Source organism: Miniopterus natalensis, chromosome 17, assembly GCF_054644295.1.
Source record: "Miniopterus natalensis isolate mMinNat1 chromosome 17, mMinNat1.hap1, whole genome shotgun sequence".
Lineage (NCBI taxonomy): Eukaryota > Metazoa > Chordata > Mammalia > Chiroptera > Miniopteridae > Miniopterus > Miniopterus natalensis.
Genome location: NC_142097.1, coordinates 44139601 through 44167008, shown reverse-complemented (window position 1 = coordinate 44167008; position 27408 = coordinate 44139601). Strand labels below are relative to the sequence as shown.

Genomic DNA, 27408 nt, shown 5'->3' with positions numbered 1-27408 from the left:
CAAAAGACGCATCGCCTGTCACTTAGCCCTTGGGGGAGGTTAACGGAGAGATTGAACTAACACCTCTCTGTCTTTCAAACCAAGGAAACCAAAATCATTCAATAGCACATCATTTGGTAACATTCTTGTGCCTAATGTTAATAAGGGGGGGGGCCAGAGGAGGGGGGAGAGAGAAAGGGGGGGAGAGAAAAAGGGAGAGAGGCAGAGAGGCACATGGTCCCAGCCACTTATCCTAGTAGGTGACCCTCTGGGGCTGCCAGTGGTAGGGGGACGTGGGTGTCTGGTCATTTTCCACCCCCCAGCTTTACCTCTGACTCAGCAGCCACGGAGACCCCACACTGGGTGGAGTTTTATCTGCCAACTGCATCCTTAGGGACTGGGACAGGGGACAAACTTTTTCTGCAATAAGCCAGATAGGAAATAGTTTAGACTTTGCAGGCTACACACCCCGGTAGACAATGTATCGATGCATGGGCGGGGCTGAGTTCCAATAAGACTTTGTTTCCAAAAATGGGGGGAGGGTTGCTGGACTTGGCCCTTAGCCGTAGTTAGCTGACCCCTGGACTAGCCTGTGGAGGAGATGGTGCCTGACTCCCCCCTCCCCTCTCTTCCAAGGACCTCAGATACCCTGAGTTGGACCCTGCATCCTCACTCAGGATCCATTTGCATCATTGGTTCATGAACGGCCTCTATTATCTTATGGATACTTTGTAGACAAAATACTGCACCGGGAGCTCCCCGTGCAAACCGAGACCTGGAATGTTTGCTGAAAAGCAGCTGTGTGTGTGACTTCCCCTCTCTGTGTGGTGTCCCCTATGGCTCTGTGCCTGCCGACCTTGGGGGTCGCCCCACATTCCACGATGTGGTTCTGGACACACACACACACACACACACACACGGAGCACGGTGTGGTTGAGTTTGACTTGTGTTTGAACTTTATAAAAAGAACGCAATATCATACGTGTTCTGGAAGCTTTTCTTGGACTCAGCAGTTACTTCATCCATGTCACACGTGGGTGTCATCTCTCCGTTTGGCTGCAGCCTCCTGTCATCATATGACTCTCTGAGCCTCCTTCCCAGGATCATAACTTCTCCTCTGTTTCATGCCTGTTCCCAAAAAGAGAACTACATCCCTAATGCACTTGGTCCAAAAGGCCGGGGGTCACAAAGTGCGTTTGGAAGGTTTACACGCCAGCTGACACGTAGGTGTGGGAAAGGTCCCCTCCTTCCCATTTTCACTTTTTTTTTTTTTTGCCATGGAGAGCATTGAGTTGCCCTCACACTATTTTTACTTTACTAATACTGAGCGGCAGGCACTGCCCCAGTTACTGGAGATGGACAGTGAGCCCCACGCAGAGCCCGGGACTCGGGTTCTAGTGGAGGGTCACGAGTAAATGTGGGGTGACAGATGGCAGCAGTGGGATGCACAGGGAGACGTGGGTGACTGACCAGTGTGGCGTGTCCCCAAGGAACCCTAGCCGGGCTTCCCTGAGGAGTATCGAGCCCCCAAACGTGCCCCTGTGTGGGGGGCAGTCACAGCCTCCCACGAAGTGGTTTTGTTTTTGTTTTTAAATCAGTAGCTTGGTGGGGAACCTTCCACCAGCCCACATTTCCATCGTGGGCGTCCACTGTCTGTGGCTTTCCCGCTTGACGTAGGGAAAGTGTTTGCTCCAGGCCCGGTGTCTGTCGGGCACCTGCTTCCGAGCGGCGCAGGGCAGGGCTGCGCAGGGGCCCAGCCATGTGCTCTGAGCCCAACGTGGTTAAGAAAGCAGGGCCCCGCGGGGGCGGGAGGGCTGCTGTTAGAGGATGGCCTTTGGGGGGGGAGGGGGCGGGCTTTTGGCTGGTGCTCAGCCTCGAGTGCTCCAGGACCACCTGCCACTCCTGCCTGCCAGGCGGGATCGCCTCCGGCTAAGAGGGCGTCGTGGGATCACCGGGTCTAACGCCGCGGCCACCAGGGACCCAAACATTGAGTAATGAGGTCTCCCGACTCCACCTGGAAGCCGCAGTCTAATGAATGGACGAGCCTGACTTTGAGTGGGATGTTTTTGTTTCCAATTTCGAAGGTTATATTTGTGGTCCCTGAGTTCTAGGTGAGGATTGCCCCTTCTTGGCCACACTTGAACTAAAAGTAGATGTGGGGGACAGGCAGCGAGACACGCTGTGGGGTGACTCATCTCTGCCTGGACAGTCCCACCCACACTGACCCCTGGCAGGAGGACAAGACACACCCTGCCCTTTCCTACCTATTCCACAGACGGCTAAATGGGGGAGAGCACTTCTTTGTCCAGGCCAGTAGCGTGGGAATGAAACAGCCCTCCAGGATCCGCTCTCCCCCCCAAAAAAATAATGGCCTCCAGTGATTCCCTGTGGAGATGTCCCAGGTGACTTCCATCTCTGTGAGACCCCTGCCTTGGCTCCTCTTGGTCACATTGACACAGCTGGACCGTGGTGTGAAGGGCCCTGGAGAGCTGCCTGGAAGGGCACAGGGTTCCCCGCAAGCAGTGCTAGTGGCAGTGATGACCCCGACATGCAGTTGTGTGCACCTTCGCCCTCGGAAGTCCCTCTCAGAGAGGCCCTGTCTTGTGGGTTTCTTCCTCCTGTGTCTTCTAGAGCTTTCCATGGGTTTTTGGCTTCTGCTTCCACATCTGGGGGCAGCTTCCCTGTTCCCGTCTCACCCTGCACTCACTAAAACCTTTCTCATCAGGTCGCTTCCTTGCAACCCTGCTTCTCCCCAGACCACCGGGACTCAGGAAGGTGTCAGTGGCCAACCTTGGTGGTAGACAGGTTCTCGCCTGTTTGTCCCGGGGTTTGCAGGGAACAGTGGCATTGGCTGTGGGTGCGGCCAAGGTCCCCATCCACAGGCAGGTGTAGGCCCGAGGTGCCGGTCGGGTCCCCAGGGCAGCAGTAGGACTGGCGGTTCTACCCCGGGATGTGGGCCCGCTCCTGCACTTGGGCTCACGGCTGTTGTTTCGGGATGTGACCCCACACTCTGTGCTGCTCTGCAGGTTCTTGTACTTCCCCTACCCAGCCAGATGCACGGCCATAGTGTGTGTGATAACATCCAGGACCTCAGAAATGTGAGATAACCAGCAGACAAGATTTTCAAAGTCGGGGGCCCTCGCTGACCTTCATTAGTTCTTCCAATGTTCAGGAAGAGGCCCCCAGATGCGGATGGCATCCTGGCTCCAGCCTCACCCCCTGTGCCTTGGGAGTGCGGCCTCCTGTACAGGTGGTGCCCCGGCCCCGGCCCTGCCCCGGGCTAAAATGGGGACTGGATTCGCCCGCATACGACAGCTCGGAGTGTTTCTCTGCAAGGCTGACCAGTGAGGACTCCACAGAGCCGTGGGGCATGAGCCACCCAGTGCCTGCGTGGGTTTCTCCACGGTGGACACTGGGATTCCAGCCTTTACATCCCCATTTCTGTCTCCTGACTGAGAAACTCAGCGGCTGGGGTCAGCCATAGACCATGGGCCTCAGTCCCATGCACTGTTCCTGCTGATAGGCCTAAGCCATGGGTCCAGCCCTCGGGTGTCTGCTCCTGAAAACGAGGGGGCCTGGAGAGGAACAAAGCTGCCTGAGGCCACAGCCCATTGGCAGCAGTGTGGGGAAGGACCCTGGTCTGTGGCCCCTCAGCTCCCAGCCATCCACCCAGCCTCTCTGGTCTCCCTCCTCAGCCTTCGGGTGGGAAGGGGTCGAAGGGACTCTGGGCTACCTTTCAGTGCCTGTCCAGGCCCCCTCCCTGCCCTGCCTGCTCCGCCTGCCCCAGCTCCAGGCTTGGCTGCTCCTCCGTCTTGGCGGAGAAAGTGAGAGCTGCAGTCCCTCCACAAAGCCGCACTGTTCTCAGCAAACCCTCCCAGGGTCGGGTGCATTTTTTTCAAATGATTCAGCAGCACGTGAATGGGAAGGGCCGAGCTTCGGGAATGCGACCAAGGCCTGTGGCGTGACATCCCATAGGGCCCACAGGGAGGAGGGTTTAGGGCTGGGGTCGGGGTCATGCCAGGGTCCTGGGGGGTCAGGGAGGCCAGTGGGCCATGCACAGTGGGTGTTTAGAGGAGACCTGTCCCTCTGGCTCCAAGGTCAGGGTGTGTGTGCGGGTAGGAGCAAATGGACAGGAAATGGAGATGGGAGAGCCGGTCTCCATGGCGACGGGCATCCAGTGGCCAACAGCTCACGTGTGTGCTAGAATGAACAGCACTAGGCAGACCTGGCAGGCCCCTGGGTACCAGGCTCGCGACAGTGTGGCCCAGGGCAGGGGCTGCACCCCATCACTCTCCCTGCCCCACCTTCAACCCCAATCACATCTGCTTTGAGCAGTTTTCGTTCCAGGCATTTCTAACCCTGGCCTGAGTCACAGTGGCCAAGTCTCTCCCTCAGCCTGGACAGGCACAGCCCTGCCCCAGAGCCGGGAATGTCCATCAGTTCTTGGGGATGGAAGGTTTGCAGGGACCTGAGGGTGGGCGTGGCCTCTCTCAGCCGCTGCAGGGACACAGGAAACCCGTGGTTCCCTCAGCAGCACAGGGCTGTTTTTAATTACTAAGTGACAGCCCCCTTTTTTCTATTTCCCTAAAAGGAGTGGACTTGGAGGTCTGTTCCTCCACTGACAGAAAGGGGCCAGGCATGGTGGCCAGGAAGGCAGCTGAGAGCTTGGGGGAAACCCCACGACCTGTCCACTGAGGGCACCTGGGAAAGTGTGGGGCCGGGCAGACAGTGAGGCTGCAGGGCCAGGTGGGGCCGCTGGGGCTGGACACTCCCTCGGACTCCCAGGCGCTGAGCCAGTGCTGATGTCATGCATTGCTAGTGACATCTCCCAGGCTGCTCGACCACACCCCGTTCCTTGTGCAATTCAGGGACGTGGCCTTGAAACCTGGGCATCAGAGCCAGTGTGCAGGTCTCTGTGTGCACGACTCCCTTTCTAGGTCCGCGGCCCCTCCAGCCGGTGAGGTCCAGGCCACCGGCTGACGAAGCAGATGCAGTCCCATTGGAAAGAGGCAAAACCATCTCTCCTGTGCCCCCAAGGCCCCCTGAGATGATTTAGTTACATGTGAGCCGGTAGGGGTCCTCACTAATCCAGGGGCAGGGCCCCCTCCTCCCAAGTGGCAGCGTGGGAGCCAGTCGCAGGCATTTGTCAGGACTTTGGTAGCTGTGTGGTTGGAGGGTGGAAATGTCTTCACTCTCGGCACCCTTTTCTGGGGAGCATAGACAAAATTGTGGAACCCTGCAGCCCCCCTCGAGTCCCCCAGCCGAGCGGGGCACGCCTGGGGAGCCCGGATCCTCCGCCCGGCCTGGAGTGAGTAGGGCTGGCTTTGGTCTGCAGGAAAATCGTGTCTGAATTCCCCTGAAATGGTTGTCATGTAACTGTACCCAGAGACACAGAAATGGACCAAGTGACCTGTGGGGGACTGAACACCGTTCACATCTAAGAAAAGTGCAGTTTCTCCGTGGCCAGTGGCCCTGTGACCACGTTGCTGCCCCTGCTCTCACACCAGGGCCCGCTGTGCTCTTGGCCGGCAGTCACCCCCGTCACAGCAGAACGACCTGCCCCCCTTCTCTTGATTGGGGCCAGCAGGGTCTTTGCCAAATGTGCTGCCCAATCCAAGGCCCTGAGTGAGTGGCACTGGGAACGTGGGCCCCTCATCGGAGGGACCGCCGGGCATTTTCCAGAGGACTGTGGCCAAGACCTGAGAGCACCCTGTCCCTGCCGGCAGCGACCTCCCAGGCCCAAGCTGAGGCTTCAGGAGATGGGCCGGGCAGGGACGGTGCCCGCTGCTGACGCTGAGCCACCCTTGCCAGTCTGAGTCAGGGCCTGGGTAAGGCTCAGATGACCCGGGGCCGGATTTTGACCTCACAGGAGACGGATGTTTTTCCAAATCCTGGGATTCTCGCACCTCTTCTGGGCAAACGCGTGATTTTTCCTGGGGCTAGAAGTCAGTGTGCTGGGTGCATGGCACAGGGCCGAGACTGTCTGCAAGTCACGTGTTAACATGCACAGGTTTCCTGTCCTGAGGGTTGGGAGCCCGGGCCTGGCACAGCGGCCCCTCGGGACAGCAGCAGACGGTCTGGCCTCCGCGGGACTTTCCCCGGGTGGCTGTTGTCTCTCGCAGTCTAAATGCAGCCTGTATTCTTCGGATCATTGTCCGTGATCTTGACTTTCCACCCGCCCAGTTCTTTTCCATCCCAAATCTGGCGGCTGTGCCGGGGATTGTTTTTGCAGGCTCCTGGCGGGGGGAAGTGACATCATGTGGTGTCCGCGGCCCGGGTGGGGGCGGGGCTCTGCGGTTGCGTGTGCTTTGAATTAAGTGGATGGTTGTGCATTCCAGTAGCTGACATCTGGCAGTGAATTCATCAGCCAGTGTGTCACCCTTGATCTTAAACCCAGATGTTGTGCGAACGGCAGAAGGGAAAGAAGAAAACAAAATCTGAGCAGCCGGGGAAGAGGCCATCGTTTTGGGGAGCAAAGCAGAACACGTATCTTTATAAAGACTCTCCCTCCTCCTGCCCCCTCTGGTTCCTGTAGTCGGTGGGGGGTAGGTGGGGGGGTTGGAGCAGAGCAGCCCATTTTCTGGGGGAGCGCAGGACATGAGGTGATCCCCCACCCTAGGGCCAAACACCAGGCCCAGCATATAGTAGGTGTTCAGTAAACACATGTCCAGGCCTAGATTTTAATTTCTTCCCAGGTTCTTTGGGTCTCTGCTTTTCCCCAGCCCTGTTTACATGGTCTGAAACGCAGACAAGCATCCATATGTTTGCAGCAGAATGGAAGGGAGATGTGGAATGCACCACAGAACAGCATTTCCCAGAGGAAAACAAGAAAGGGCGATTTTAGCTGGGTCCTGGAGGATGAATAGAAGTTCTCCAGGCAGGGTGCGGGAGATGGCATTCAGGGCAGAAGAAAGTTGCCCGTTCAGAGGTGGGGACACCCCTGGGCAGGTCCAGGCTTGGGAGAATATTAATGGACTGATGGGACAGCAAAGCGGGGGCCACCGACGCAGATGAAATAGCCATTGACTGGCACCAGGTTTCAAAGCATTTCCTGTGTGAGATGAGGCCAGTGGGCAGCCGAGGTGGGTGTTTGAGCTGGAAGCGACGGGACTATAAAAAGATATCAGGCGCTGGGGGTGCGAGGAGACACTGGAAACGGGAACCTGTTACCAAGGGGAAAGCCCTCTGTTCTCGGGTTGGCCCACTGGCCGGTGTTTCCTAGACGTGGCTTTGCAGATTGGGGCCTGGCTTAGGCTGGGAAACAGGAACCTGAGGCCTGGACCTGTCATGACTCAGCTCCAACAGAAGAAATAAGAATGGGGTTTGGCCTGGGGCCGGGCACTGGGGCCACAGTGGGGGGCTCCGGTACCAGGTCGAGATTTAGCACTTCACCGGTCCAGGGGGATCCACATGCCTGAGCCCCTCTGTTCTGTGGGAAAAGATGGCCCTGAGATCCAAGCTGCCTGCCTGGGGGTGGAGGTAGGAAGCTCCTTCGAGCCAGGAGCTATCTGTTCCTTATTTCTTATGTCCCTCACATCCGCACTAATGTGACACTTAATCAGAGTGACCCTGCACAGTCGTCTTTTGCAGGGCAAAGCTTTTAAAGCTATTAAGACAGTTTGTGGCAGCAGCTGCTAAGCCTTGAAATGGAAAAAGGGAGGGCTCTGCCCACCAGCAACGTGAGCCGCTGATCCAAGAGCTGGCAGGTCACGGGGTGGGACAGAGTCCTGGCTTAACTGCCAGTAGGAAGCCCTGTGGTGCGTGGCCCTAAGCAGACTCGGGCGGGCCCCGGGGAACATTCTGGAACCTTTCCAGCCTGACTTCTTCACCCGTCCTTCATCCTGAGTCCTGGCCTGGGATCATCTTTCTGTTTGGCCTCCTTCCTTGACATCTGTCCCTCAGGCCTGCCACGTGTGCCCCCCTTGCCCAGCTCAATGCCCTTTCCGTTAAAACGCTCCGACCTTCTGACATGTCCTTGATGAAATAATTCTTATTACACAGAATCATCCACAGGACATTTTCCGGGGACAGATCGGGGCAGTGAGAGATACCTTTAGAATTCAAGACCCCAAACCTAAACCTGATGGGGCCTCTGTAAGATGGGTAACGACCCATGTCCTTCAGCCTGAGCAGGCGTTTACTGGTGGGCTGTGTGGATGGAGCGTGGGGCGGGAGGGGGCATCTCAGCATCGGACTCACGACCGGGACCCCGGGTCAGTCAGTGGGCTCACCCGCTGCCCCAGCCACCCCGACGGGCCCCTTGGAGAGAATGAAAAAGCCCGAGGCCCTCGAGACTGACAGCCGCGGGGAGCTGTGTCCGAATCAGCGGCAGCCTGACCCTGGCAGAGGGACGGGGGCCTCTGCTCCGAGCCATGGGGCGTCTCCGTGGCATCTCTGGGCCCACTGCTTAGCTTGTGTGGCATCCGAGGCCCTGCTGGGGGCCAGGGTCCCCTCGCCTCCCGCCTCCCCGCTGCCGCTTCCCCAGCCTCGGGGGCCGGGCTGACTGCGTCCTTGTGTTTTGCAGTGATCAGGGCCAAGGTGGTGAGTGAGAAGGAGGTGGGCTCCGGGAACGACATCTACGGCAACCCTATCAAGAGGATCGAGTACGAGATCAAGCAGATAAAGGTGAGGCCGGGGCTGAGGCGGTCACTCGCCGGGTGGGCGGGGCCAGGCAGGCGTCTGGGGGGTTGTTTGTTATTTTTGGAGGGATGTTGTTGGTGTCCCGGGGCACATGGCAGGAGCCCGTGTTCAAGAGGGAGGCAGAGGGCGGGAGGAGGGCCACAGGGAGGTGGGAAGGATCCGGAAAGTTGCTGTTGCCCAGAACTAACTTGGTCTACAGGCGAGGAGAAAACTCTGGGCTCTCGGGGAGGGACAGCTCTGTCACCCATACTGAATTTTGTTCCAGAAACAAAAAGTAGAAAACAAATGTTAGAAGGTCAACGAGACGCTTAATCATTGCGTCGGTGTCACTGAAGGGGGGCCCCGCCTCTGGTGCCCGCGTCTGTATTAGTGAAGCGGGAGGGGGGCGTCTCCGCTCTCAGACCTCACCGAGTGGCTTTGAAGGCCGGGCGGGAACTCCACGGCCGCCCCTTAGCTCTGCTGGAAGCTGCCCTGACCTATCTTGGCGTGGGCTGGAGCGTAGCCCTCGTGAAGCTCTTTCATCGTGACGTTGGGGACGACCTTGTCCCGGTTGGGTTTGCTTATGAAGCTCTCAAAAAAACAGGCAAACCAAGTAAAGCGCCGATGCTGTTAACCCTGGTTTAGCCACAGCCGCGGCGGGTCCCAACGAGGTTTGCGTGGGATCACAGAGCCCGCGGTGTCCGCATTCTTTACCCCGGTTCGCCTCCTTGTGTGTGGCCCTGGAGCCCACATGCCCTCCCCTTTCCCTGCACCCACTTCCATCAGGCTACACCCCTAAAGCCAGGGCCGAGAGCCATTTTCAGTGCCATGAACACCCCCGCCTGTCGCGGCCCCCCGGTGGGGCCGGAGGAGCTCCCGAGCTGGCGGTCACGGGTGCAGGTGGGACCGCCCCCGGGGGAGCGGGACTGGAAGGCTGGGCGGCCCACTCCGCTCACTGCCGCTCATCCTCGCCTTAGATGTTCAAAGGCCCCGACAAGGACATCGAGTTCATCTACACCGCCCCCTCCTCCGCCATCTGCGGGGTCTCGCTGGACGTCGGAGGCAAGAAGGAGTATCTCATCGCAGGTGCGTACGCGGCGGGCGCTGGGAGGCGGCGGGTGGGGGCTGCCCTGCCTCTCCCTGCGGAAAATTCCCAGTACATTTCCACCCCCACCCCACCCCACCCCTGTGTTCCCCGTTACCGCAATGGAACCATTGTGACTTGACCGGAAGAAACAAAGTCGCCGGTAGGGCCTCGGGGTCAGGTGGAGACGAGGGCAGGGTTTTGCCGCGTGTTCCTCAAGGGCGGCTTGTGAAGGTGCCGGGAGCAGCCAGGCTGGGCCGCGGGGGGAGTGGAAACATTGTTGCAACCCTGCTGATGTTCCTGTGCACCTGGCTCCTCGGCTTGGCCTATCGCTATTTTTTATTGCGGTAAAGTACACAGAACACAAAGTTTACCGCTTGAACCATTTTTAAGTGCACAGCCCCAGGGCATTAAGCATATTCACAGTGCTGTGCAGCCATCACCCCATCATCTCCAGAGCCTTTTCATCTTCCCAACCCGGCACCCCACACCCTTCAAACGCCAGCTCCCCGCCCGCGCCCGTCTCTGTGGATTTGACGGCTCTGAGTTTCTTACCTAAGCGGAATCATACAGGGTTTGTCCTTCTGTGTCTGGTGCGAGTCACTGAGCATAATGTCCTCAAGGTCCATCCATGTTGTAGTTTGGGTCAGAATCCCTCCCTTTTCTAGGCCGAGTAATATTCCATTGCCAGGCGGACCCATTGTGTTTATTGTTGCGTGTGCTTTCTTTACACTATAGTCTTACATAAAAGTAGTTCCCTTTACTATTTCCGCCTCCCTCGGCTGCTGCTCCCCAGGCTGCCCCCCAGGGGTTCAGAGGGGGTTTCCCAACCTCCAGACCATCCTTGGCTGTGGGGGCTGTGCTGTGCATTGTAGGACATTTAGCTGCGTCCCCGGCTCTGCCCACGAACTGCCATAACATCCTCCCCCCTAGCTGTGGGGTCTCCAGACCTCGCCAGATGTCCCCCGGGGGGCAGGATTGCTCGGAAGAGACAGGAAGGACAACTCTCCTGGACTGACATATTATTCCACAGTCCAAATCGTATACATAAACTCTGAGTCCAAGTCTCCACGATTTGGGGGATTTCCTTCTGTTTAGGCTATTTGTACTTTTCTTCCTTTCCATTTTGAATATTTAAAAATCCATGCATATTTAGCGGATGCCCCTTAGTGCCTAGATCTGTGCTTGGTGCATTGGGGGCTCAGGAGGAGAGACCCTGGGCCCTCTTGGTCAGGATGCACACGCTAGGTCCCACTGTGTGTGGGGGGCGGGGGGGTGCAGGAGAAGAAATTGGAGAAGACAAGACAGGTTTTGTTTGTGGACACGTGGAATAGCGAGTCAGTGTTTAGCGGCTTCGAAGAGGGAGAGACCCTCGCAGGTACAAGGGTCCAGATTTAGTGCCGGGGGAAGGGGCTGACCTTGGCTGTCCTCCAGGAGGTCGCCGAGGGAGGAAGACGTCTGTGATATATCCTTGGGTCCTTCTCCCCCTCCCCCCAGTGCTCATGCCCAGCACTTGCTTCCCTGGTTTCTTTGTTGCTCCATCGAGACTTTGACTCCTTTCCTTGGGGACAATGGGAGTTTTTGTTGGTGTTTTTTTTTTTAACCTTTTGTGGGCGTTTCTGAACATCTTAAATGTTTTAAGAGCATCTATTTGTTAACAGTTTTATTGAGATATAATTCACACACTGTACAGTTCACCCATTGACAGTGTATGACTCAGTGGTTTTCGTATTGAGAGGGGTGTGTACTCATCACCTCGGTCCCGAAAGGTTGTACCCAGGCTCTTACCTCCCCAAGCCCCCTTTCTCCATCCACCTTCGGCTCTCAGCAGCCACTGATCTGTGCTCTGACTCTACACATTTCCCTCGTCCAGACCTTTATATCACGGAATCATATAATACGTATCTTTTGTGTCTGGCTTCTGTCACTCAGTGTTATGCTTTTTTAAAAAACATAAGTTTTTGTTGATTTTTTAGAGGAAGCGGGAGAGAGAGGAACGTCGATGTGAGAACTAAACATTGATCAGCTGCCTCCTGCACGCCCCCTGCTGGGGATCGAGGCCGCAACCCGGGCCTGGGCTCTGACCAGGAATCGAACGGGTGACCCCTTGGTTAATGGGTCGATGCTCAACCACTGAGCCATGCCGGCCGGCAGCATTGTTTCTAAAGTTCACGTGTGTTGTAGCGGGTGTCGGAAGTTCACACCTTCCCGTGGCCGGGTAATACTCGCTGAATGGATGCTCCACACTCTCCCCATTCATCATATCGTGGGCATGGGGGTGGCTTCCACCTTTTGGCGATTGTGAATAGCGCTGCTACGAGCATCTGTGCACGAGTCTGCGTGGACGTGTGTTTTCGTTTCTCTGGGGTGGATACTTGGGAATGGAATCGCGAGGCATATGGTGACTCTGTTTAATCATCGGAGGACCTGCCAGACTGCTTCCCACAGCAGCTGCACCATTTTCCGTTCCCAGCGCCTACTATTTTTATAAGAAAAGTCACAGCTAACGGAGTGGGGGGTATGGGGACAAAATTCAGGGTGCCGAGATCTGACACCCTGACCCCATTTCCACAGTGACACGAGAGGCGCGGAGGCAGCGGGGTGGGGGGCCCCCGGTGCACGCGGCGCAGGCACGGGCGTCCCGAGGGGCGAGGGGGCCCGCTCAGCATGCGCGGGACAGTGGGAGGCAATCAGCCTGCGCCTCACCGTCATCGGTTATGTCTCCTTTTTCTCTATGTTCCTGTTTTGGCTCAATATTGCAAATTATGACACCTGTTATTTTTATGATCATAAAAATAGGATCTGGAGAGAGGAGAAAGGAGACAGAACCTCTCGTAGCGCAGAGAGCTTGTTGCCGTAGCACATCAGTGCCGCCCCTTTGTGCTGGTCCCCGAGGACCCACGCTGTGAAATGAGCGCCCCACGGCCCCCTCGGGCTCCTCACGCCGCCCCCTAGGGGCTGTCTGGCCAAACTGCAGAGCTGCCGGAGCAGTTAGTAGCAAAGGGACCTTATTTTTGTATCTGTGGCCCTTTGTGGTCAGTCCGACCTGCATCACAGCCTCGTGGTGATTATTTTGCTGGTGGTGGCTTTGTTTTATTTCATTTGGGGGACATGGGAGGAGAATCTGTTTTGCTCAGCCCCTTATCTGAAAGAGTGGGGCGCCTGTGTCTAAAGAAATGCTGAGTCAAACACAGAAAACCTAATAATTTCTGTCAGTCTCTGTAGCAGGTGCATGTCCTGTGCGGTTATCACACGTGCCCATTGAACTGTCCCCGCTCCGCAGGAGAAGAGAGTTCATTAGGCAGGTCAGCGCAGCACCCACGTTGTAACCATCCAGAGTGTGGCTCCACGTGTTATAAAGATTAAAGACGTTCGAAGATGCATGCACTCGGTAACCGTGTGCCTGTTCCCCCAGCAAGCAAGTGACACAGGGCACATTTCAGTTTCCTAACTGGTCCTGGAGGCACTGCTAATGCTGGCAGCTTGCCCCACGGCGAAGGAACCTGTCCCATCGGCGACCTCTCCCCCAGGCTCAGTGACAGCTCTGGGTTAAACCCGGTGTTGACTCCTGAAGCGCAGATTCTGAATCTTTCTCTCCCGGGGTCAGGACGGGCTCACCGGGAGGCAGGGGCGCAGCGAGCCACTCCGCCGGCGCTGGCTGCGGCCCCGGGAGCGAGCACACGGCCCGGGCCGCCTGCCCCTCGGGCTGGTGACTCACATGAGTTGGGCACTCGTGCAGGAACTCTTACAGAATTGGCCCCGTAATTTCCTCCTGCAGCCCTCTCCTCCAAAAAAAGAAAAACATGCAACCCTCAGCTACAGATTTTAATTAATTCCTGTTTTTCTGTATCCAAGAAAGACTTTGCTTTTCTCCAAGGCAGACGGAAGTAGAATGTTGCAGCAGATGCTCACATCAAGCATGCCCAAGCGTCTTGATGATTTATTCCCAAAGGGGGTCTCCTTCTAACGCTGAGATGCTACTTCACATATACAGGACCTCCAAAGTGCCTGTTAACCCGGCAACTAGGGCCGTTGAAAAGGTAGTTTGTGCCCGGCCGGGCGTGGTTCAGCGGTTGAGCATCGACCTCGGATCCAGGAGATTGGGGTTCGATTCCCGGTCAGGGCACATGCCCGGGTTGCAGGCTCGATCCCTAGTCGGGGGCTTGCAGGAGGCAGCTCATCAATGACTCTCTCATCATTGATGTTTCTCTCTCTCCCTTTCCCTTCCTCTCTCTGAAATCAATAAAGATCTATTTAAAAAAAAAAAAAGAAAAGATACAGTTTGCATCTCACCCCCTCACCCTGCTTTGCCCGCTGTCCGTGGAAGCTTGCGCGGGTGGTGGAAAGGGCAAAGGGGAAGGCTGCCGAAAAAGACAGAGAAGGAAACAGATTGTTTGAACAAGCACCCAAGTCATCACCAGTAAACTTTTATTGAGCAACTACTATGTGCAAATAGCCATGGCTGGAGAAGGGTTAAGAACACAGCCTTTGTGCTTTTGATGTGGTTACAGAGCAAGATGTGTAAGAAAGACAGGGAACTAAGAAAGTGGCCGTTGACGTCAGTCAGCGATGTAGTATCGGTCCTGCGGCCTTCGGCCCGAGCGCAGCCGTCTGAGGAGCGAGCGGGCGGACGGGGTGGGGCTGCAGCGCGAGGTTCTGGCCGGAAAGCAGAGGAAACCGGGGTACGGGAGTAAGTCAGGTGCCACCTGCCAGTTACGCGCCTGCCTCAGATACTCTCGGCTCACAGAAAGTGGCTGCAAGTCTAGGAGAAAAGTCAAATAACTCTCCTTGAAGTGTTGAATGCCGCCCAAACTTCTCCTTTTCAGTCAGTAGCATTCGGAATAAATGCTAGAGCGGTAACCCTGCTTCCTGATCAACGTCAGACAAGTCCACACAGACACAAGGAGGAATAGGGTCCCCGAAGCTAAGGAGCGGTTAAAAACAGGCGAGAGCCTAGGAGAGAGGGCTCCCGGCAAACCTGCCCAGCACACAGGGTGTCACTGTGCCCCCTCGCAGCCTCAGGCCGGCTGATCCTGACAGTCCCCTGGCGACTTCATTTCCGCATGACGGGGATGCGTTCCTTCCCTGAGCATGTTTCTATTAGCGGATTCTCCGCGGCCAGCGCTGTGCCTGAGGTCGCTGAGCTGGGAACACAGGACCTTTGCACGCAGGTGCTCAGGGGGCAGCCCCAGGCTCCTGTGCTCATTGCTGGGTATTTGTTGTCTCTTGACAAGGTGCCATCCTAGCAGAAGGGATGAAGTTTTAAATGACCTCCCTGGCCCTTGCTAGGCTCTGTCATTCGCCGGAGTGCACCTGTTTGTCTTCCTCCTGCTGGGCTTAAGCCAAGGCCACCGCCAGCGTGAGCTCTTCAGCAAAGGCAGGAAGGGAGATGAGTTGGGAACCTAAGGTCCCAGAGACCAGCAGCGCCTTGTCATCCCAAAGAAGGGAGTTCGGAGCTGACTTCCAGTTTCATAGAATTCCATGCATTGGCTCTTCGTACTGAAAAACCCAGAATTCCAAGTTCAACAGCAGATGGAGGGAAAGCTCATGAATAAAAATTTGCTGAAAAAAATAAAGCAGGAAACAGTATAATCTACCTACAACCTGATCTTTTATGTCAACACATGCACATAAAAGAGGCCTGCTCCTTGGTGTGTAGACGGCTGGCCTCTCCCTGTGTCCTCACAGGGTCATCCCTCTGTGTGTGTCTGTCCTGATCACCTCATAAGGACACGGGTCAGTTTGGATCCAAGCCCACCCAGTGACCTCATTTTAACCAGTTCACCTCTTTAAAGACCTTCTCTCCAAATACAGCCACACACTGAGGTGCCGGGGGTTAGGGCTTCATCCTATGAATTTGGGGGACACGACTCAGCCCATAACACACAGTGCTGTGAGAACTAAACTTCCACATGCCTGGGCTACACCCGGATGCAGGAGGTGGGCAGAAGGAAGCAGACAGCTTGTACCTGCGCTGAGCCCGGTGGTCCTTGTCTCTCCTCAGGAAAGGCTGAGGGCAACGGCAAGATGCACATCACCCTCTGTGACTTCATTGTGCCCTGGGACACCCTGAGCACCACCCAGAAGAAAAGCCTGAACCACAGGTACCAGATGGGCTGTGAGTGTAAGGTAAGTCACCAACTCCTCCGGGCTTCCTTCATCACTGCCGCCTCCAGGTGGATGCCAGAGTTTGATCCCTGGCTTTCCCAGGCTTGTTGATGCCGACAAGGGTGCTGACTTAGCACAGGGCTCTGGGGCCAGCCCAAATGCAGTTTGCTGATCCCCTCTGAGCCCAGGTGTGCCTGAGAGCAGGAAACTGCCCTTTTTATTCCACTCCTGCCTGTCTTCAGGAAATTTAAGACCTTTGTTGTAGTTACTCTACTTCCAGGAGGGTGGGGCTGAAGTAAAGTCACCTTGCTGTACTTAGAGAAGGTAGACCAGGTGGCCAAACTAGTACGTAGACCAGGTGGCCAAAGTAGTAGGTAGACCACGTGGCTAAACTAGTAGGTAGACCAGGTGGCCAAAATAGTAGGTAGACCAGGTGGCCAAAGTAGTAGGTAAACCACATGGCTAAACTAGTAGGTAGACCAGGTGGCCAAAGTAGTAAGTAAACCAGATGGCTAAACTAGTAGGTAGACCAGGTGGCTAAACTAGTAGGTAGACCAGGTGGCCAGACTAGTAGGTAGACCAGGTGGCTAAACTAGTAGGTAGACCAGGTGGCTAAACTAGTAAGTAGACCAGGTGGCTAAACTAGTAAGTAGACCAGATGGCTAAACTAGTAAGTAGACCAGGTGGCTAAACTAGTAAGTAGACCAGGTGGCCAGACTAGTAGGTAGACCAGATGGCTAAACTAGTAAGTAGACCAGATGGCTAAACTAGTAAGTAGACCAGATGGCTAAACTAGTAAGTAGACCAGATGGCTAAACTAGTAGGTAGACCAGGTGGCCAGACTAGTAGGTAGACCAGATGGCCAGACTAGTAGGTAGACCAGGTGGCCAGACTAGTAGGTAGACCAGGTGGCTAAACTAGTAGGTAGACCAGGTGGCTAAACTAGTAAGTAGACCAGATGGCTAAACTAGTAGGTAGACCAGGTGGCCAGACTAGTAGGTAGACCAGGTGGCCAGACTAGTAGGTAGACCAGCTGGCTAAACTAGTAAGTAGACCAGGTGGCTAAACTAGTAGGTAGACCAGGTGGCTAAACTAGTAAGTAGACCAGATGGCTAAACTAGTAGGTAGACCAGGTGGCCAGACTAGTAGGTAGACCAGGTGGCCAGACTAGTAGGTAGACCAGGTGGCCAGACTAGTAGGTAGACCAGGTGGCCAGACTAGTAGGTAGACCAGGTGGCCAGACTAGTAGGTAGACCAGATGGCTAAACTAGTAAGTAGACCAGATGGCTAAACTAGTAGGTAGACCAGGTGGCCAGACTAGTAGGTAGACCAGGTGGCCAGACTAGTAGGTAGACCAGATGGCCAGACTAGTAGGTAGACCAGGTGGCCAGACTAGTAGGTAGACCAGATGGCTAGACTAGTAGGTAGACCAGGTGGCCAGACTAGTAGGTAGACCAGGTGGCCAAACTAGTAAGTAGACCAGATGGCTAAACTAGTAGGTAGACCAGGTGGCCAGACTAGTAGGTAGACCAGGTGGCTAAACTAGTAGGTAGACCAGATGGCTAAACTAGTAAGTAGACCAGATGGCTAAACTAGTAAGTAGACCAGATGGCTAAACTAGTAGGTAGACCAGGTGGCTAAACTAGTAAGTAGACCAGATGGCTAAACTAGTAGGTAGACCAGGTGGCCAGACTAGTAGGTAGACCAGGTGGCCAGACTAGTAGGTAGACCAGCTGGCTAAACTAGTAAGTAGACCAGGTGGCTAAACTAGTAGGTAGACCAGGTGGCTAAACTAGTAAGTAGACCAGATGGCTAAACTAGTAAGTAGACCAGATGGCTAAACTAGTAGGTAGACCAGGTAGCTAAACTAGTAGGTAGACCAGGTGGCTAAACTAGTAGGTAGACCAGGTGGCCAGACTAGTAGGTAGACCAGGTGGCTAAACTAGTAAGTAGACTAGATGGCTATACTAGTAGGTAGACCAGGTGGCCAGACTAGTAGGTAGACCAGGTGGCCAGACTAGTAGGTAGACCAGGTGGCTAAACTAGTAAGTAGACCAGATGGCCAATCTAGTAGGTAGACCAGGTGGCTAAACTAGTAGGTAGACCAGGTGGCTAAACTCGTAAGTAGACCAGATGGCTAAACTAGTAGGTAGACCAGGTGGCCAGACTAGTAGGTTGACCAGATGGCCAATCTAGTAGGTAGACCAGGTGGCCAGACTAGTAGGTAGACCAGATGGCCAATCTAGTAGGTAGACCAGGTGGCTAAACTAGTAGGTAGACTAGGTGGTTAAACTAGTAGGTAGACCAGGTGGTCAGACTAGTAGGTAGACCAGATGGCCAAAGTAGTAGGTAAACCAGATGGCCAGACTAGTACGTAAACCAGATGGCTAAACTAGCAGGTAGACCAGGTCAACAAATTAGGAGGTAGACCGGATGACCTAGCCTGAAGGTAGACATGGTGGCCCAGCCAGAAGGTAGACTAGATGGCCCAATGTTGAGGTGCACCTGTAGTGGGGAGGGGTGTAGAGGGGGTGTAGAGCTTGACACTTAGGAAAGGCTGATGGCGGAGATGATTCCACTCCAGCCCCACTCAGCTCCTGTGCTGCCCTCTTGTGGCCACTCATTCAACGCACTGCCCTTGGCTGCCTTTGGCAGGCACATGGCTGGGCTCTGGAGCTGCCCGAGCCACCTCTGTCCCTGACTGAGTCCTCCATGCCCCTCTTCCTAGATCACACGCTGTCCCATGATCCCCTGCTACATCTCCTCCGTGGACGAGTGCCTGTGGATGGACTGGGTCACGGAGAAGAGCATCAACGGGCACCAGGCCAAGTTCTTCGCCTGTATCAAGAGAAATGATGGCTCCTGCGCATGGTACCGCGGAGCGGCGCCCCCCAAGCAGGAGTTTCTCGACATTGAGGACCCGTAAGCAGGCCAGTGGCACCCCTTGGCCAACAGAAAAGCCTGCGAGAGTGTAGACTGGTCCAGCTCTGACATCCCTTCTTGGAAATAGCATGAATAAAACAGTCATCCAAGTGGGTCTAAATTAGTGTCATTCTGCCCTCCCCCCCTCTCCCCCCCGTTTTCCCTTAAACATGGCTGTGGTCCTGGAGGGAGAGGTCGGTCCCACACCGCGCCGGCCAGCCCTGGCCCCGTGCAGCTCAGCCTCGATCCTGGGCTGCGGGCAGGGGTGGGACACGGCTTCCCTCCTGGGCCCAGCCTTGGCACTGTCACAGACGCTGAGCGGGCAGCACTTAGGGGGTCTGTCCCCCACCCCAGCCTGGTCAGGGCAGAGCCTGGAAATGTGCATTTTGCAGAAACTTGAGGGTCATTGCAAGACTGTGTAGCAGGCCTACCAGGTCCCTTCATCTCGACAGGGGCGTGTCCCTCGTTTCTTGCAGCTTCCACACCTCTGGCCCTAGGGTGTCAGTCCCCACCCCTTGCAAATATCCCTCCCAGGCTCCCCTTAGATAACCACGGACTCCCACACCTGCAACTCCTGTATTCCAGGAGCAGCTTGTTCTGGAAGGAGCCCCGATTACTCTTATTAATCTGCAGAATTCCAGGGGGGAGCCTCCCTCCGGGGCCATGTGGATGTGGGAGTGACAAGCTTCAGCTTCCACCGAGTCACTGTATTCCCCCCTGCCCCCGCACACACATCCCCCAGCCCTTAGGGGAACATGAGGCCCTCTGCCCTGGAGACAGACGTTGGGGGACACTTGGCTGCCCTTGGTTTATTCTTGAGCTTCTGAGGTCCCCCATGCCGCCACCTCCTCCACATGCTGGCACCGGTGTCTAGACGGAGCGGCACTGAGTGGCTCTGCAGGGCGTTGTGTGTGGCCAGGGGCTTGAGCCAGCTGCACATTCTGTGTGCACACCCTGCAGACAGCGACAGCTGGGTCCTGCTGGGTCTGCCAACCTGGGAGCGTTTAGTGTGACCCCCTCCAAGCCCGACAGTCCCTGTGCTGTGCCTGGATCCCTGTGGGGGGAGTTAGCTAAGTGTCTTATGAAGTCCCACCCAGGGAGGGACGCATTTTGGCGGCAGGCGGCTTTGGGGAAACGCATTCTTCCTGGGCCTCCAGGACGCTGTTGCCGGCTTTCGGAGACGGTTCATTCTTCTAAAGATGGATTCTCGGATAGTGTGTGAACCCAAGTCAGGCATACCTCCCCCTGCTGGCGTTTCTTATATTACCAAGATGTCTCCATTAAGAAACTTAATTCCTAGGGAACTAGGGAATCTGTTTGTTCCCTAAAAATGGTTTTCTGATGCCAGCAAAGTGGGGGTTACCACAGGCAGAAAGCTTCCAGTAAGAGTACAGATAATCTTTTTAATCCTGCTTGTATTGTAAAGACACAGCGTTCTAAGTTTATCATGCACATTACCCACGCAAACACATGTAACCGCACGTGCACGCATGCACACGCAACTGCGAGTGTCCCTTCTGCAGAATGCTCCCAAAGCCTCTGTCTTCCAAGCCTCTGCTCTGTGCTGCGGTGTCCCCAGAGCACCTGTAAGACCCCTGACCCCCAAGAGGCATGCGGCCCCTGTGCCCGCCGGGACCCGGTCGGCATAGACTTTGGTGACTTCCCTTCCGGGAGCCAGCTGCGAGACGGTCCAGGCACCGGCCCCGCCCGGGGGCGCGTTCATGCTGCCTGGTGCCAGCAGGCCTGGGAGGTGCCGTCGTGGATCGGTCCCTGTGGTTTCAGTACAGACCAGGACGCCAGACCCGCGGTCAGTATAGCGCCCCCTGCCGTTCGCTTCGCGGAAGGCGTTATGTGACGTTTCCCGGGGTCTGCTGACTCGCTCAATGTTTGGGCTTGTTCCTGACGTCACCGGTTGTCATCGTTCCCGTGCTGTGTTTCTTTATTACCCTCGGTAGGTGTTAGACTCGCGCTTTTATTTCTGTAGCGGTTTCTCCGTCGTGGAAGCACGTGGCCCAGAGCGGAAAGCGTGGCGGGGCCCTGGCCTGGGACGGCGGCTCCGTTAGCTGTCGTCCTCGCTTCTCCGAGTGTCGTTGCTGCCTCCGCCTCCCATCTCTCTGGTTCAAAAGGTGACAAAGCAAAGGATCTCTGAGTCGGGCGGCCCTAAAGGACGGCCTTTGTGTTTGATCCGTGCGCATTGGTCTGTTAGCCGTGCCGGACAGAAAGAACCACCGAACCGGAGGCAGTGCCCGGTGGCAGCTCTGGTGCGCGCAGCGGGTGACCAGCAGGCACAGCTCCAGGAGGCTCCCTGCGGCGTCGCTACCTTCGACCCTCAGCCCCGCTCGCGCTTCCCTCTGCCGTCTTCAGGCAAGCGACTCAAGCTGTTTAAAATAAAGTTTACGTTGTAGTTCCTTTCAGACCTTCGCTTGGTGACTGATAAGAAACCTCTGACTCGCCGCCGTAATTTAAAGCTTTGTTGGTTTTGTCTGTTTCTGTTGGGTGGTTCCTGTTTGTTTTTTTAAATGTTGGGGCGATGTGTTTTTGCTGGGGCGTGAAGCCTGAGACCTTCCTGCGCTGGGAGCTCATGCGGGCCGTGGACAGTGGCGGGTGGGCTGCGCATGTCCCCGATGCTCTGTATCGTTCTTGGGGGGCACTCGGTCAGTGGACAATAAACTGTATTATCAAAGAAAGTGTGGCTCCCTCCGCGTGGCTGTGTCCGACGCCTGAGCTGCTGCTCGCTGGCTGAGCAAAGGCCTCCACGGGAGCCTCCGCCACCTGGGGGGGACACAGCGCACCTTGTCCTGGACAGAAACAGGCCTGGCTGCTCTGAGGCCGACCCTGGGGGGGGCACAGACAGGCAGACACCCCGGGCAGGATTTCCTTAAATCGGCAAATGATAGGAGCGTAGGAGGGGCCCCCTTCATTCACTTAGCACAGGCGCCTCTGTTCACACACGCACAGGAGCAGAGCCCCGCACCCACCCCGCACCTCCCACGGTGAGGATTCATGCCCCGTCTTCCCTCTCCACCCGCCTGTGTCACAGAGCAGTAAATGCCATCCATTTAATGTCACAGGCTGCAGAAATATTTATGGCTTTTTCCTGTACGGTGACACATATGGAGAAATGGTTCTTACCGGCATCTGACAAAGATAAGACAAACTTTTTGTGTCACACAAGCGACCTTACTAGGCATTTGTGTCTGTCCTGACCTGTGGGCCGCGTTTGGGGTCTTAGCAAACAGCACGCGGGACCGTTGCTGCCCCTTTCATCTCTCCCATATACTCAGGTCAAACGTGATTTTTTCTTTTAAACCACAGAGGTGCATTTGTTATTTTTTTCTTTTTTAAAATATGTATTGATTTCAGAGAGAGGAAGGGAGCGGGAGAGAGAGAGAGACACCAGTGATGAGACCGTTATTGATCCGATGCCTCCTGCACGCTACCTACTGGGGACTGAGCCCGCGACCCTGGCCAGGAATCGAACCTTGACCTCTTGGTACATAGGCGGACGCTCAACCACTGAGCCACACAGGCCCAGGTTTTCTCAATCTTTGCAAACAACGTGAAGTCAGTTTGGAGACCCACATATGGGGCGACCAGATTGTCAGAGAGTCTACCAGACACTCTTATTTCCCCTCAGTTTTGCTCATTCTGTGGCAGAACAGTCAGTGGGACAACTGAGGACAGCCTGGCTGTCCGGGCAGAGCACCCAGCAGACACGGGGTGGGGCGGGGCTTGGGCGGGGGAGGAAGGGCCACCAGGACTGGTCCCAATACTGTAGAAGTTGGTAGCGCAGTCTTTTCCCTCCTAATTACTAATGGATATGTTTACCTGATCTAACTTAAAAAGAAATCAAACCCAAACGGCCTCCAGATGTACTGGGCTGGGGCCGGTTTCATTGCGGGCGATCTGCTGTTACCGTGGGTTTTGCATTAAGACTTTGAAGCTCACGACCTGGCCTCCTCCCAGCCCGGGGCTCGCGCCTTCAGCGGACCCGAAACGCATCGCACCCCGCAGGTGCCGCGAGGGTCTCGCAGTGAAAGGCCCGGCTCTGATCTGGGCAGATCACTCAGCTGTCACAGCAGCTTTGCTCCAAGAACCAAATTGATGGCAGGAGGAAAAAGCCTTTCAGAAGCAGGAGCTCACTCTGCGCACGTTCGCGCGGTCACAACCGGGAGAGGATTTTCTTTCAATTCAGCGAAACACACGATACAGATCCGACTCGAGTCCGCAGAGTGGCCGGGTGTCGGTGGGGGTGGGGTCACGTGGAGAAAGGGCGCGTGTTAGGATTTGAGGATGGGGCCCAAGATGGGGTGCAGAGGTCGGGGTTGCAGGAAGGACCAGCAAGATTCCAACCAGGGTGGTGATGGGGTGCTGGTCACTCAGGCACCCTCTGCCCAGCAGGTAGCACGCTCCAGGCTCCCAGAAGGAAAGCAGGTGTTCGGCATCAACAAACAGTGAGGCAGTGAGCCGGGAATGGGGGAGCCCTCCCGAAATCCAGGTTCCCAGGCACCGGGCAAGGCAGGCTTCCCAAGTTGAACAGGCTCCGGTCTGCGGGGATAACCCTTTTGCACATGCAGGTCCTGTCCGTTTCCTTTCATGATCTGTCCCCCAGCTTAGGAGACTCCTCCCAGACTCCCCTGGACCGCTGCTTAGGAAATCACCCCAGTGCATCTAGTAATTCCAGTCACGGCTAATGGGTGCTCCACACTGGACTTGTGCTAAAGGTTTTACACACGTTACCTCATTGAACACTTGTCAACGCAGATAAAACGCAGATATATCGGTCCTCCCATCTTCCCCATTCGATAGATAAAGAAACGGAGGCTTGGGAGGTTGATTTACCTGGTCACCCAGCCAGGAAGCCCCGGAGCTGGGGTTTGAACCCAGGCAGAGGTGGGCTCCCGGACCCAGTTCCTCCGGAGTACTGGTTCCTCCCCTCCTTCCTCCGCACCTGCGGACCACAGAGCCTCCCACAGAGATGCGGCTCAGGTGGAAGCAGCTACCTCCGCAGGTCAGGCGTCTCCCCTCCAGCGGGGACACTCGCCTCACAGTTGCAGATGAATGAGACGCGGCGCTGGCTCCTAAGAGTCACGGTGGGAGAGGGAGAAGCCCAGAGAACATTCCCGTTGAGTGTGTAAGTGGCATGTACAGACCAGCTCAAGGCGGTACCAACCTAATGACTCAGGTGGAGGGAATCTAGGAAGACTTCCTGGAGGAGGTGATGCCAGAGGTGGTTGAAGGGTGAGTGGGAAAGAAAATTTTAGGCCAAATACCAGCTGGAGCCTGGGGCAGAGACAGTCTTACTGGGGCCTAGGGGGCACTTGGATTTACTCCACTGAAGGATCCAGGGCAGGGAGTGGCTGGGGATGAGGGGAGAAAGGCAGGCAGGAGCCAGCCCCCAGGGGCCCTTAGAGACCAAGCTGAGGAGCTTGGCTTTCCCATGGGCATGGGGGACACGGGAGGGTGTCAGACACAGTGCAACGTGCCCAGGTAGGCCTTTTAAATATTCTGTTTAGCAGTTTGAGCAGTGGACTTGGCTATTCTAACAACACAGAAGAGGGCGGAGGGGGCTACACTTGGGCAATTGGATGAAGGGGAGGGAATGATTTGAAGAATATATGAGGTAAAATGAGCAAAATTTGTTAATTGATGATTTAAAGGGAGTTGAGGGAGAGAGGAGCCCAAAATGCTGGCCAGGCCGGCGGATGCTGGGATTTCAACCAGGAACACGGAACCACTCTGGAGGTTCATGCAGGGGTTGGTTACATCCTGATAAAAGCGACAAGGAGAACATTCTGAAGTTTTTCTAAATTAAATCACAGCAACCAGAGTGAGAGAAGACAGCATTGTTAGTGTGCTAAGGGCTGCCGGCCGGCTAACAGAGGACCACTCGCGCGCCTTCCATGTCTGTCGGGCGTGGAGTTGATTTCCAGGGGCCTGTGTCTGCAGGTTCTCAGCCAGGCGCCAGCGAACCCCCTGCCCACGGCCAGTCCACAGGAGTGGATCTCCCTCTTCCCGACTCTGCTGTCCCTGGGGTGGCTCCACTTCACCTTCTCCCACCCTTTGCCTACCTCTAAAGTAAATTTTTTCAGCAGCTTACATCTGCTGGAGGTTAGGGCTTGAGGCCCCAAGACCAGTCTTCTTTTTAGCTAGTGTTTTTGGCTCAATAAAACCTTTCTTAAGACTTTCGGCTTTGGAAGTTCACATTTTTGTTTAACAGAAACTCCCAGAGAAGCCACCTAGGGCACGCAGGAAGCTGACGGCACCTCCAGGGCGGTGGGGCAGAGGGGGAAGCTGAGGTAGAGCCCAGGGAGAGCACAGGTGGGGAGGCTGGGGCCGCAGTGCGCCTCTGGGTGGAGCTGAAGAAGCTCCATTCAAAGAAGAGGAAGAGATGGCCCCGCTTTTCCCTTCCACCCTCCAGTCCTGCCCCCCTCCCCGGAAACCAGTTCACAAGGCAGCCTGGAAAGAGCTGAAGAGGGCAGGGATTCGGTCTGAGCGCCAGCACAGCAGCCCAAGTGGGCAACAGGGCAGACACGGAGAGGCCGTTTAGGAGAGGGCAGGGAGGCGTTGTTTCTGGGCATGGGCATGGGCATGGGCGTGGGCATGGGCATGGTGAGTGTGAGGTGCTCCTGGGACCTCCAGGGAAGATGTCCAGGAGGCACTTACTGGGTCCACAATTCCAAACATGGGGAGAGAGGCCTGCGTCTGCACACGGAATTTGCCAGCCTACGGCCCTAGTTACAGCAACAATAGCAATGGATGTGCTCACAGGGAACCTGCTCCTGGTACTTAAACATTCAAACTAGCTTCCAAAGTGGTTGCTTCACTTTACCTTCCCAGCAGTCTTACAAAGGGTCTGCATGCTCCCATCCTCTACGACATCCGGTCTTTTTATTTTAGCTGTTCTAGGGGGTGTGATATGCACCTCATGGTGGTTTTCACTGGCATTTTTCAGGTGCTCTCTGAGACTGAGCACCTTAGGAGGACTTATGTGTGTCATGTGAACATGTCCAGAAGATTCCACTCTGAGGGCCTCTGTGAGGGAAGGTGAAGGGGAGAGTGGGGGCCAGAGTGTGGGTGGCCCGAGGCTCCTCCCAGCATCCAGGGTTCAGGTTACATTCTCAAGCAGCCCACAGGCCTTTCTGGCTATTTCTTTGTCTGGGTTACCTCTGAGAGCCTGAGCTAAAGATGTGAACTCAGAGCCTAACAGATACCTGGGTTTAAACCCTCAGGCCCCCACCGCCGCTCGCTTGCTGGGACCATGCACACTCAGGTTTTTGCATCTGCAAAATGGGAACCATATCTTTTTGTAGGGTTGCCACGAGGATTAAGTCAATGTTGGAAAAGTGGCCAGCTCAGTATTTGGCACATACAAGCTCAGCAGTTGAAGTAAATGCCGTTGGTTTTGTTACTGGAAGAATTAAAGAGGTGTTGGAGAGCATATTTATTTCAGATGAGGAAACTGAGGCCTGGGGCTAGTTAAAAGAACCTGCCACTTAGGACAGAGTTGGAATAAAACTCAAGTTTGCTCATTCCCCTGCCGGTTGCCCCTGCCCTGCACCTGGCCCACACCTGGCCCACACTTAATCACCCACGTATATTGTATCAGGCCTGGGATAGTGAGAACTGTCTTTGTTTGAACGACTGCTGGGGCGCAGGGCAGACTCACACAGGGACAAATCTCAACCTGGAGCTCCGCTGAGGATTCTCAGATGGGGAACCGGCTCCGAAGGTTTTGTTTCTGCTCATTTGCTTGTTAAAAAAACCCCACCAAGACCGGGTGTTAACTACATGGTGAACTTCTTTCCAATCACACCTATTCCCTCTCTCCATCCCCAGTCCCCACTAGAGGGGCTGGAAGAAGGGCCCAAAGACAAAGACGCAGCAGATGGGGTTGTGCACGAAGCTGCTGGTTTTTGGGAAAAGCGTTTATTTCCACCCTTTGCTTCCGTGAGCCAACCACCAGAGGTGAGGTCAGGTCAGGAGCCGCACTCTCCACCTGCCCAGGCCGCAGAAGCTGCTTCAAGTGAAAGGGATTTTTTAAAAAAATGTTTTTATTGATTTCAGAGAGAGGAAGGGAGAGAGAGGGAGAGACAGAAACATCGATTTTGAGACACTGATCAGCTGCCTCCTGCACGCTCGCCCCCCTGGTCAGTGCCTCGACTGGGAATTGAACCCTGACCTCCTGGTTCATAGGTCGAAGCTCAACCACTGAGCTACACCGGCCGGGCAAATGAAAGGGATTTAAAAAAATATATATTGCAGATGTGCCGTGCATATTTGCAAACATTCAAGCAAAAGCCTTAACATGGACCTCACGGGAGGGCGCTTCTGGAGGTCAGTGAAGGCCCTGGAGGGCGAGCCCCAGGTGCGCTCGCCCCCCGACAGCAGGTGCGCGGCCCGGGCTCAGCCCCAGGTGCGCTCGCCGCCCGCGCCGCGCGCCGGACCCGGAAGTGGGAGCCTCATCAGCTCCGCGGGAACCGCCGAGCGCCGGCCGAGGGGGCGGGCTCTGCGTGCTCGCGTCATTGCGTAGGCTGGCGGGGCCGCGAGATGACGTTTCCCGTGCGTAAGGGCGCTGGGGGCGGGGCCAGGGAGTGGGGCCGAGGCCAGCCCCTCCTCTTAAAGCCGTCCGGGCCGTTCCGCGTTCAGCTGCGCTGGCCGCAGGCCGCGGCGCCTTTAAGTGTCGCGGTGACACG

At 55.8% G+C, this 27408-nt stretch overlaps 1 protein-coding gene across 1 annotated transcript in view; it reads left to right on the top strand.

The window, feature by feature from the left end:
- Window positions 1-18822, top strand: part of TIMP2 (TIMP metallopeptidase inhibitor 2) — a 33880-nt gene extending 15058 nt beyond the window's left edge. Inside the window, exons 2-5 of the mRNA XM_087826387.1 lie at window positions 8504-8604; window positions 9576-9684; window positions 15687-15811; window positions 18519-18822. Coding sequence (XP_087682513.1) covers window positions 8504-8604; window positions 9576-9684; window positions 15687-15811; window positions 18519-18716 — 533 coding nt within the window. The 3' untranslated portion in view covers window positions 18717-18822. The remainder of the gene's footprint in view (window positions 1-8503; window positions 8605-9575; window positions 9685-15686; window positions 15812-18518) is intronic.
- Window positions 18823-27408: the final 8586 nt, after the last annotated feature.